This window comes from Diuraphis noxia, unplaced genomic scaffold, assembly GCF_037042655.1.
Source record: "Diuraphis noxia isolate RWA-SAM2 unplaced genomic scaffold, SU_Dnox_SAM2 contig0005, whole genome shotgun sequence".
In the NCBI taxonomy this organism is placed as follows: Eukaryota; Metazoa; Arthropoda; class Insecta; order Hemiptera; family Aphididae; genus Diuraphis; species Diuraphis noxia.
This window is the reverse complement of record NW_028301715.1, coordinates 38519583-38532212: the sequence shown is the minus strand read 5'-3', so window position 1 is coordinate 38532212 and position 12630 is coordinate 38519583. Positions and strand designations below refer to the sequence as shown.

Sequence of the window (12630 nt, the reverse complement as noted above, 5' to 3'; positions counted from 1 at the left end):
ATAGGTACATAATATTAGCCGTTGTTAGGTCGTACCAATACATTCGACGTTCGTACGCGATGACGTGTTGCGCAACCGTGCAAACACGACAAAATGGATCAAAATGATCTATTTTGTAATAATATGTGCATGGCGAACCACGAATAGTATAGCAATATTAATAAATAATAAATATTATCACTTGTGTGATCGTTCACGGCGGACCGCGGACGACGGTCGACGCGGCACGTATGTGATTATATGGTCGACGGTCGACACACGTGTTTGAGAAATCGGAAACCCGTTTTCCGGGTGGGTACCTATTTTAAGAACACAGGGTCACCGCGGCGTAGTCATATTCATATTCGTGTCAATAATATTATACGAATCCGACGAGGTACAACTGTACAAGGTCGCAAGGGCGTATATTAAAATTTGTATAAGTGCGACATGCGTATACCATTATAATAATATTATTATATATCTGCACCGTCCGGGTGTAATCTGCGCTTCACCCTTCGCCACATAATATTATTCTGCTTGATATGCATACGTATTATATTTTGTTTTATTTTATTGATTTTGTTATAAAACTATAGTCTTATCTCTTATATGATAATATGATACTTAACTGTATGTCTGATGTATACCAAAACAAAAAGTGCAATTTCGACAACTAGACCCAAAATATCGTGGTATCTGTATAATGTTTGTGAACCTTATTCGCCGGTATAACTACTCGCCGAGAAAATATTTTAAACACGCGATTCAGCAATTTATTGTATGTTTTGTACAAAAGGATTTTATTGTAAAACACGTAACGTAGCGTGTTTACTGTGTAAAAGTATTAAACATTTTTAATAAAGCAATTTGTCATAAATCATTATATTAATAGACGGATGACAGCCACGTCCACTGTTCTGCGACTTGCATAATAGATTAATTTTACGATCTGTCCTTACAATTAAATATAACAATTTACAATTTACTTATACCATATTGATTTTATAATATTATAAAAACAATGCTTATGCGAGTTATACACAGGCTACAGGCACGAGGCACGTGACTTGTATTACGATTTACGACGAATTACCCCGTTTAGTACAACCGAGATAGGTACGTGCCAGTGCACTGTACCATAATATTATGATGCCTAATAAAGGCTAAAGGACGCACAATCTATACTAGATTTGAGGCCATTAAATTAGGATAGATCCCAACACGGCAACACCCACAAACTATTTGGTAAACTTTACAATACACATTACAAATTGCTGTACTCAGACTTTGGTAGCTTTTGGTGCTCAGACTTGCTAGTCTTAAACTCAAAATCAGAATCTAGGACGTTAAGTCTCCGACAAAAATATTAGTTAACGAATATGTTTCTATTGACTTATTCCATCCCCTGTAGTAAATATTAATATGGTACATTTTCCATTTGGTTTCGGGTGAACATTAATAACAAGATTTTTTGATATCAGATTTATATTAACCCTTCGAGTAAAATTCTAATAGAAGAAAATTATTTCAAGTTTGAAATTAATTTAATTCATTGTTCCTTTGTCAAGGAGAGTAATTTAAAATGCACTGTTTTTATTTAAATAAAAATTACAATCATGCTAATTAGTAATATTGCAGTATACAAATAATTATGACATAAACGTCCGTTCATCTCTAAACCGAATAGTCTAGAGTCTAGAGTCTAGATAACTGGCATACCATCATACTGGTTAGATATAACAACTTATATAAGTGTTATTAGACTTAACCACGGCTAGAAGCCTAGAACATAATTTCGTAGTAAGTTGTACTTACAACTAGTAGTTGTACCGTAAGGGATCCGAGTAGGTACGTCAAGGACGTCTGCATACCCGTTGCCGTGTGCCATGTTTGTGATTGTGACTTACAAAGTTACAAAACACGTCAGAACAGTGGCGTACCTGTGGGGGGATGGCAACAGGGGCATTTCCCCCCCTCCCCGAGAAGTTTTTTAATGTCATAATGCAAATACATTGTCCAGCTTAAATAATGTAAATAATAAATATTTTTAATTTTCACTGATTTTAATCGTGTTTGATATCAAAATTTTTTTAAACATTAAGAAGGTTAGATAGTTATTACTTATTAGTTATATTATATGCTTTTGCATCATGCATGATTATATTATATTTTAATTTATATTGCTTTGTACTTTTAAACTTAGATTAAAAACTTGGTTAAGGTAATAAGGTCAAACATGGGCGAAGAACGGTTGGTTGGGTTAGCTTTGCTTAATATTCATAGACACAGAACAGTTGAAGTTGACGAAGTTATTGATTTATTTGCTGGTAATAAAAAAAGAAATTTAGATTTAGTTATATGATTTATATTTTGTTTCAGATTATATTATTATTTATAAACATAAAAAATTGTGCAATTAATTTATCCCCCCCCCCCCAAAAAAAAAAAAAAATGTTTCACAGGTACGCCACTGCGTCAGAATACGTACTTATTATTAAATAGCTTAAATATTTAACAATACCATATAAAGGTTATATAATATTGAGAATTCTCTAACTTTTGTGAATCAACTATAATAATAATAACATGCTATTTAACCGTTTGCAACGACCTTCCTTCAGTCTTTTCAACCTTGCATTTTCTGCAATTCAGATTGAACTATAGACAATAATATGATGTATTGTATTCCAATCTGTCAACTTGAGTTGGTTCCAGAAACTAGTAAGTACCATTGTATCAATACACGACCACAATGACACATTATCTACAAAAATATATCTATAGGCAATGAGCGATTGTTATAAAACCATTTTATTAATATGGTCATCACTTCATAAGTTTATTTCTGAATTACCTATGTAATATAGACAATTATCTCAAATACCATTTAAATATATTAGAAAAATTTCAAATTTTACTATACATAATATTGTTATGTTTGAACTCGTGTGGGCACTGGACAGGGTATAATATTATTTAAAAAACAGCATAATATGGTCAAAACGTCTAAAATATAAGTAGAGATCAGGTTTTATACGTGTTCTTTATGATTAAATATTAAAAAGTCCGGAACACCATATAATATATTATGCAGTGAATATTGTACATGTTGAATCGCTTGGCGTATAAAATTATTTGGCCTCAAAAATATTAATTGACAATATTATAATATGAAATAATGTGTGACATTGCGCAACAAACCGAACATTGTAAACGATATAAACGATGCAGTTTGTGTGTTGTGCTGCATGCGCACAAGAGATGTGGGGGGATGAGAAAAAGGTCGCACGTGTTTACCCGCACACAATATTGTGTATGTTATAACTTATAAAATATTATAATATATTCTAATATTATTGTTATTAATACATTTATATGCGCTTTGTCGTCGTGTTTAATATTATCACGTATGTAGTTTCACCGAACACCTGCAGGGGTTCGCAACGAGTAAAGACGGACATACCATCACAGTCTATACTCAATATGTACCGCGGGTGTGGTGGTAGCGGCGGCGGCGACCCCCGTTTTCCAACCACTGGCGACGATGGTATTCTTTTATCTACGAGAATACGACTACGATCACTCTCTGGCGCAGCAGCTGCCGTTCACCGGTACTCGGAACAACCCGAACGCTGGTGCCTAGTGTGTACAGTACAACTGCTTACTAAGCGGTAAGCGGCGAGCGCTGGAAAAAAAATCGTCGTCGCGGCATTCTGGTGGTGCCGACCGCAGCTGCTGCCTTTGCTCTTTGCTGCTTGTCGGTTGAGCCGCACCGTGGAGTCCCGGCGTCGGATAGAGTGAGCGACCGTACTCTCGAGTGGGTGCGTGTGGGTGTGCGACGGAGAGAGAGCGACGTGTGCGCGCGCGTGCAGCGTGTGCATTATACGTCTCGCAATGAGTGGTGGGTGGGAGTGGGCGGGGAATAGAGTATAAAAATAAGAGAGAGAGAAAAGAAAAAACACCACACACACAATCCACCTCTCCCTGTTCATTGATTAAGATTGACATTCCGATTCCGTTGAACGTCAAAATACTTGTGCGAACCATCACCGCCGCCGTCGTCCGTCATCGAATTCGTTTGTTTGTTTGTTTGTTCGTTCGTTCGTAGTTTCGTACGTTCGTTGCGTCCGGTACACCCGCGCTCCATTGTTTTTATCATTCGACGTCGTCGTTGCATGCACCCGCGTATCGGCAGCACGACACCACCCCGTACGCGCGCACAGTGCAGTGCATATACGGTGCGGTCAAACAACAGTCGCGTCCATGACAATATCAACGCAATCCGCGCGCACCAACAACGCCGCTGCTTCGTCTCCATCTCTGTCGTTACTGTAGCTATCGTTTCGTAGGGGAATCGTTCTCGATCACATACGCCAGCCGTCGCTGCAGTCTAGCACAGAGCCGTCGCCACTGATTATCGTCGATTTAGCCGCCGCCATGGGACCGAAAATCGTTTGCCTGGCGGTCGTCTGCGTTTTTCTTGTGCACAACGTAAGTAGAATTACGACACTCTGCCCGTGCGTGGATAGTGCCAGTAGACGGTGGCAGCATTCGTGCATCGACTGGGTAGTTTCGAAATCGGGCTATCGTCGTCCCTGTTTCCTCTTGTGGGGTCACATCATCTCTCCTATGTACAGCCCTTGACTATTAATCTCTACTTAACTGTAACAGTTTATCGTCGAATCTTGACAATCCTAATCTGTAGGTATAAGATAATACATATCTGGTGCGACCGCTTTTGTTGTTCATACTACATAATCGTCGGATCCTTTAAAATCAAGTAGTTGGGTTACAGTATGGAAAGGTACAATTTAGAACTGTATTTGGCGTTTTTCTTATTGTTAATGATAATGGCCAATGATTGAACTTGAATCGAGCAAGTAATTGATGTCTGGTTTATTAAATGCCCACTCATTCGCTACAGCAGACATACTCAATATTAGTTCATAAATAATTTTCAATTAATGTTGATCTACCTACTATGCTTCTCATTATTTTCATTATTTAATAACAAACTGCTTGACCTTTTTTCATTTAAAAAATGAAACTCGATAAAGTTATCAAACATGCTTTGCTGATGATTGGTGTTGTAATTTATTATTATGGTTAAGTAGGTATGCAGTAACAAAGAGACTTGTGTGTCTCTAAGGCTTAATCGGTTAAATTATCTAATGTAATGTGCGAGGTAATACCTATGTATTCATGAAACTAAAGCTGTCTTGAATTCTTGATAGGTGCATACCTACATCTAACAGTAACTTTTTGTACATTCTTTGTTATCAATGTTATTATTTGTTTAAAATAATTAATTGTTGACCATTAATTACATAACTGATTGGATCTCAAATTCCTGTTTATTTCTTGATAATTGACTGATACTGATACTACTGACACCTATAATAGTTGTTGAAAATAAGTAATAACATCTTTAATTAATCAATGCATGATTACATGGCTAGTTTAAAAATAGCTTAAAAACAAATTATACTTTTTAAAAACAATAACCTATCATTGTATTTACTTTTGTTGATCAAGAGTGTAGATAATTTTACATTTACTACAGGTAATGAATATTTAATTATCTTTATGTACCTATATTGTATCTATTATAATTTATAGGTATCAAAATTAATGTATATTTCCATTTATGCATTTATGAGGTCTGTATTATATTAAATACAAAGCTTTCTTTCTATTTAATAATATAAAATATATTTTTTAAATAAATATTAGTTGTTTAATATACACATTCATTACCTCGTTCATTACATAGCCAAAAATTGTGCCATTAAGTAGAGATACAATATTCTATATTCCAAACTTTCAGAAAAAGTTATTTTTAAACAAATCGCTCTTTGCTCACCTATCTTAAAATTTGTTTTAATGTTAAAATAATTTACAAGTTGATAATCATTTTGCTTATTTGATTTTTGTTGAATTTCTAAACATTTAATAGGGATTTTATTTCTCTTTTGTGCTGAAGCTATTATCCTTTCGATCTGAATCATTAAGTATTCAATAGCTCAAATTTATCTTCTCACCCAAAGACTTCTATTTTTATCGTTTGGTATAAGTGATATAACTATTATATACCTATCATTGCCTATAATATGCAATGTATGTAATGGCACAAATAATAATTGTGAAATGTAAATTCACATATGTTCCTATATTTTTTACGGTTTATTATCAACTTTAAAATATATTTTTAGTTTACCCTATAAAAATTGAATATCTCTTATATTGTTTTGAATAGTACAAAATAAAAGTTAATTTAATTCATCAAGTACCTATTAAATAATAAATTAAAGTTAAGTTCTTATTTAAAAAATAAAAAAGGCACTGAAAATAGACTCGTGCTGAAAGTTTTTTCATCTAATTATGTTCATATAAAATGCTATTAAAACCTATAAACTGCCATTAAGATAACAATTATGATAAATTTTGATTTTGCTATAAGTACATTTATATATTAACCATTTTTAACCTTGGTGGTTAGCAATAGTAATATAAAATGATTAAAGTCGTTTGATGTTGAGATAAATCACAAACAATCAATTTTGACTAGTGTCGGGGTCATAAGGCATGCCCCATCTATAATATTTATTTTCAAAATATGTGATGACTAATAAATAAGTACTAAACAAACCTTTGTTGTTATTTTTATAGGTGCTTGCACAATCTGATAAAAATGTATCATCTACTAAGCCTTCAAAACCATATAAGGATGAATTATTTATTGATGATGAATCTGAAAATGCAGATGATGGTGACACTGATAAATTAGATGCTGATGATATGATGCTTGATGAAGAAGGTAGTGGTATGAGCCCCCCATCAAAAGGAACAGGGGCTGAAGACATGGAATCAAGTGGCTCCGGCTATGGACCTGATGATGAGGATGCACACGTTGGTGGTAAAAGCAAAGGTAAACCAGGAGTTGATTCTGAGGAGGATGATGACGATATGGATGATGGTGATGATGAAGATGAAGATGACAATGAAGATTTTGATACAGAAAAACCACAAAAGGCGTTTACTCCTGTAACTTCTACATCAACTACAACTACAACAGTCAAGAGTCTCGATGAAGAATCTAATTTCCCTGAACAGGTACGTCTGTATACATTTCTATTTTATTTTTCTTCTGCCCTCATTGTTCTTCAATATTCAATAGACTATCTGATGTACCTTTACTACTCGAGTAACATACAAGAAGTAAATTTTATTAAAGTTAGTTTCCGCTCACAAAAGAAAAGGTTGTGTTGTTTTGCTTGTTGGATAGAAAATGTCCCACGTCAGTGTAATTTATTCTTCCACGTGTTATTAACTAATATTAAATTAATTTTAAATTGCTGCTTATGCATTTATCATATCATAATAGTTAAGTTATTTATATATATATCGATATACAAAAAAAGTAGGTTAATTCTTATCTTAAAACTAATTAATCATGCTTGGTTGAAATAAAATCTATTCAATATAATCACAATTAGTATTAAATGGATCAATTATGGGGTTTGATAAGAAGGGACTGTTAAATAGTGAAAAATGTATGTAACTTATAAATATTAGTGTAAATTGTCACCATAATTATTACTTATTGTACATCCCTGTATAAATCGTAATATTTCACAATAAAGTCATATTTAAAAAAAAAAAAAAATTGTATTTTAATTAACAATAAAATAAAAAATATATTTTAGTACCCAAATTAACTGATAATCTAAAATATTACTTATTTGTGGTGTTAATATTTATATGTGTTTTTGAAATAATTTTTTATTATGATAAACTTGCCTAATGCCCTCTGCTATGAATTATTTATAAACTAATCAAAAAACCATTTTACTCCTATCATAAGTTAACTTACGTACCAGATTGAATCTCGTTTTCATTAATTTTTTTGGTTTTTGTAATTTTATTTTATTTATTTCTATAATTTATAATACTACAGTTGTTACTTAAATTAAATAATTATTAATTTATTAAATTTTAAAATACACTAACTAACTAGTAATTAATAATTAATGGAAAATTATCATTTGATTTATTTCAATAATTTAATATTAAAATGCATAAACTTTTTCTATTTCATAACATTTATGTATCCACTATACACATTATATACTAATCTAACAAAAATACTATTGAAATGATAACTTAATCCTTTTTATATAATGTGTTCAATGCAAAGAAACATTTAGATAATGTAATACATAAACTTCATATACTCACATTTAAGTTAGCTAGGTAATATATTTTTTTGTTGGTAGACTATTGTTTGATTAAGATATAGCGTACAAGTTTGTTATCTAGATGGCATTTTCCTGATGGATACTAATGTATATTATAAAGTGTTAAGCTATTATTCATCTACATACTATAATAGCACATACATTTTTTTTAAAAAAAGCTTAATGTTCAAATCATTCAGTATAAGTAAATTATTATATTATTTCACAATCATTGAAATCAAGTTAGAATCAATCAGTTTTAACTGGAAGTAGATGCAATTTGTTTAAAAATGATTCATTAAATATTTAGGCATTAATGATTTAGTAGTTTAATTTAACATCAAATTTTTCAATGTTATGTTCTATGAAAGTAAATTATTTTTGTTATTGTTATAACTTAGTTTTGTATGTAGCATTTATTGTTGAAATGAATTTCCGGGAAGTTTGATTACCACATATGTAGGTTTATTTTTTTTTATTTTACAATGCTTACCTCTTCAAATCCATTTCTTATTGGGAACTTTTAATTTTAATAATGTGTTGCATGTTAGATTCACCTGATGAATTGCATATTTATGCCAATTTTGCATCGCTAATCTGAAATATTTTCTCTTTTTTATGAGGGCAGCAAAATAGTATAGTTGTTGGCAAATTTTACTAAATTTCAACTGACGCTGCAATTTATTGATTGTACTCCCTCCAAGTGGTGTATCAAAACAATTTGACTATTTTTCATTGATAGTACCTTTGAAAATGTTTAAAATCCTTTTTTAAACATGATAGGTTCCTAATAAATAAACTAGAAGTAGATATACATTACGACAGACTATTGAAAACCTTTTATATAATATGTATCATATTTGTACAGTCATTAGTCATAACAAAAAACTGTATTCACTGTGTATAAATATAATTTATTTTCATATATATTTTTTTAATAGACTGGGGGGTTGATGACTCATTTAATTCCATATGTAGTTAGGATATTACTTTTACTTTTGATAATAATAAAAATGTTATTATTATTATTGTTTAACATAGCATATTAACATGCTTTAATAATACCTTAAGTAGATATAAAAATATGTGTTTATTAACATACAAATTATATGACTTATAGATAGTGATTATGGACCTTATAGTCTGTATGATTCAATATTCTTTTCCATCTTATCTGCTTTACATATTTTATATTTTATCAAATTAATACTTCATAAACACAAAAATATATAATTATTTTTCCTATTTGTGACAAAAATAGATTTAAACACTAATTATTGGTTTTGTGAACTAATTATGTTATATTTAAACATCTATGAAAAGTTTATAGAACTAAAACAATTAAAAAAACTTTAATACTCGATTCATATTTATGCTTTTATTTTAGCCTAAACAAAACATTGATGATGTCAATCTGGCACCTAGTGTACCTAATGTACCTGAAGTACCTCAGACTACATCTACGTCTACTCTTCCACCACCTCCTTCCAATGCTATTGATGAACATTCTAGCGGTAATGGAGTCTATATAAGTCCAAACAGCCACCCTGAGCGAACATCTTCATTTTTCGCACAACCTGGCATACTTGCAGGTAATAATAAAAAAAAATCACAGCACTTGCTGTGATAATAATTATAAAACATCTCTTAACTGTAATCATCTAACAATATTTATGTATTTTTCAGCTGTTATTGGAGGTGCCGTCGTGGGATTGTTATGCGCGATTCTAGTGGTTATGTTCATTGTATACAGGATGCGTAAAAAGGATGAGGGATCTTATCCGTTAGAAGAAACTAAACGTTCACCAGCAACAAATCCATACCTAAAGCCTTCACATCGCGAATTTTATGCATGAGTACATTCGTAAATTGGTTACTCGAGCCTATGAACATAGTATACGTTATAATAATAATATTGTTTTATCACCTCCTTCCCCGTAAGACAATTTAACAATTCCAAAGGCAGCTATATGACTTCTAGTCAAAAATACATTTATATATATAAATGATAAATAGAGTTTCATTATAAATAATCAACCTTTTAAAACACAAAAAATTTATTTGAATCTGCCATTACTTTCCTTAAGAAATTGTACAAAAAAGTTTTATTTTCTTATATTTTGAATTAGTCAGATTATTATTGTCACATATAGTGCAACTAAGTTAAGATGACAAGTTATTCAGAAAAAAAGGAGCTTATTTTTAACTCGCCGACCCAACAGTCGAAAAATGGTCTATCATCAAATGCTTCACATTGTTGGATTTGACTGAAACAAACATGACCAGAAGTTGAACATGCAAAACCTATTGGTCATCTTAACTTGGTTGCACTATACCTATTTGTCTTCCGTAATCCCCTTTTAATGTTAAATATATATGAAATGTTAATATTAATTGGCTGGATCTATACCAAACTGGTGACTTTTGAATCATATCATTGTCATATTGGTTTTATGGACAACCTCAGAGGCAGGCTGCGTTTTTAATTTTTTATAGATTCTCACATATAGAGAACAAGACTAACATTAAGATCATAAAATGCCAATTGATTTAAAAAAAAATAACCAGTTTGGTCTGGTCTGCTTTATATTATTAATTAAAATGTACTGATAATTGCAAATCAATTTAAATTAAATTATACTATTATTTGTTGAAATTAATTTTTGTTAAGTATAAATATTAGGCAGTATTAAGTGAAATTATAATGGTTCATTAAATTATGAAACCAATATAAAGAAGAATAAATTGAAGATAATAAAGATTGTGTAGTCTTCAATTTAAAGACAAACAATGTAGAACTTAGCCAACTCAAAAATGTGCCATCTTTTTGTTGGGCCTTTCTTCTGTTCATATATTTTGAAGTGTTTTCCAAATGAACACTTTGTACATAATATTTAGGAATAACAAATTATTTTTATTATTATTATTATTATTATTAGTTATTATTTATAGTTTTCCAATATTTATTATTTTATAATAATTATATTTATTTAATGTAGCATGGAACTAATTTATAACGAATATACTTTTCCCTATTGCATCTTTTGTACATACGTAATTGTACTGGTATAACTATATAAACTTATGCTGCCTAGAGATAATAAAAAAGATAGCTAAACATCTTCTTTTAACTTGGTAAATTAATATTTATAACTATCGTTTATTATTGAAAGATATTAAGTATAATACTACTGTGAATTTTTTATTTATTTAACCTACTCGTAACAATCTTATTATTTATATATTTGATTAAGTTTTATAACATCATTTGTTTTAAGTATTGAGCATTTTGCAATAATGTTCATCATCGTCAAGCTCTGTACAAGAGTATTATTTTTACTTGTTTATACCATTTTATGTAAACATAATATACACAATATATTATACTCGACAATTATTCGTAAGAAGTTTTTTTTTTCATGTTAAAATTTTCACTCACAAGACTCGGGTAAATCAACATTTTATTTTAAAATGTATACACCCCACTCCTCTACAGAGAAAAAATACTCTTATTTTCCTTATTCACATATGACAACAATTTTTTGTTATAATTTTCTTTTTAATGTTTTTACCCGTTGTTAATGATTAATATGTTAAATTAGCTAGTGTAATTTACTTTCAGTAATTCAAAATTAGATTAATTATAATTATTCTTATCTTAAACAAAGCAATTTTTATTATTTTTAGGCTCGACACTATTTAAACTGCCTTTAATGTTTACGTTTTTCATTTGCTAGGAAATCTTTCAAATAAACATCATTGGAACCATAAGTTTCCTAGGGTTGAGTATACACCTAAAATCCTTAAAATGACAATACAAAAAAACCTCTGCATTTATAAATATTGATAGTATGCAAAAAATGTACCAGTGTTTTTTTTTCAATTGTAATAATAGATTGACTATTACATTCATCTTTATATATTACCTATATACTTTTTTGTTTGTCATTTATTTTGTTAAAGACATTTATTGTTCTTTGAAATTTTTCAGTATTACCTAGTTATAGTTATAAATAATATTTTTTATTCGTTTTTCATTTGTATTTTTATTATTAAGCTTTCCTCTCGTTATTAACAAACTTAAACTATAAATAAAATTTACAGTTAATTTTTGTATTTTATCGTCATACATGTGAAATTTCTTTTGGTATATGTCAATATTATGTTCTATATCACATGTGAGCCAAACCATTGTTTTTAACATCCTAACAATCAGCTAAGTTTCTTCATCTTAAATTAACCTCATTTCTGTGAAAATCCATTTTTTTTTCTCAATTTCTTGTTGAAGGCATATCTTAAAATTCTAGAACTTTTTTATTTTTATTAATTTCATATTTATCAATTCTAACAGAACACTAACAAAAATTGATATTTTAAATTTTTAAGATAACCCTTGTTCATTATCCTAAGG

At 30.3% G+C, this 12630-nt stretch overlaps 1 protein-coding gene across 1 annotated transcript; it reads left to right on the top strand.

Annotated features, from left to right (window-relative positions):
* The first annotated feature begins 3950 nt into the window (after positions 1–3950).
* On the top strand, positions 3951–12256 carry LOC107165761 (Syndecan). The gene is made up of 4 exons (XM_015514151.2): positions 3951–4473; positions 6652–7095; positions 9607–9811; positions 9906–12256. The coding sequence occupies exons 1-4, from the start codon at positions 4420–4422 to the stop codon at positions 10073–10075; spliced, it is 873 nt and encodes a 290-aa protein (XP_015369637.1). The 5' UTR covers positions 3951–4419; the 3' UTR covers positions 10076–12256.
* The last annotated feature ends 374 nt before the right edge of the window (positions 12257–12630 follow it).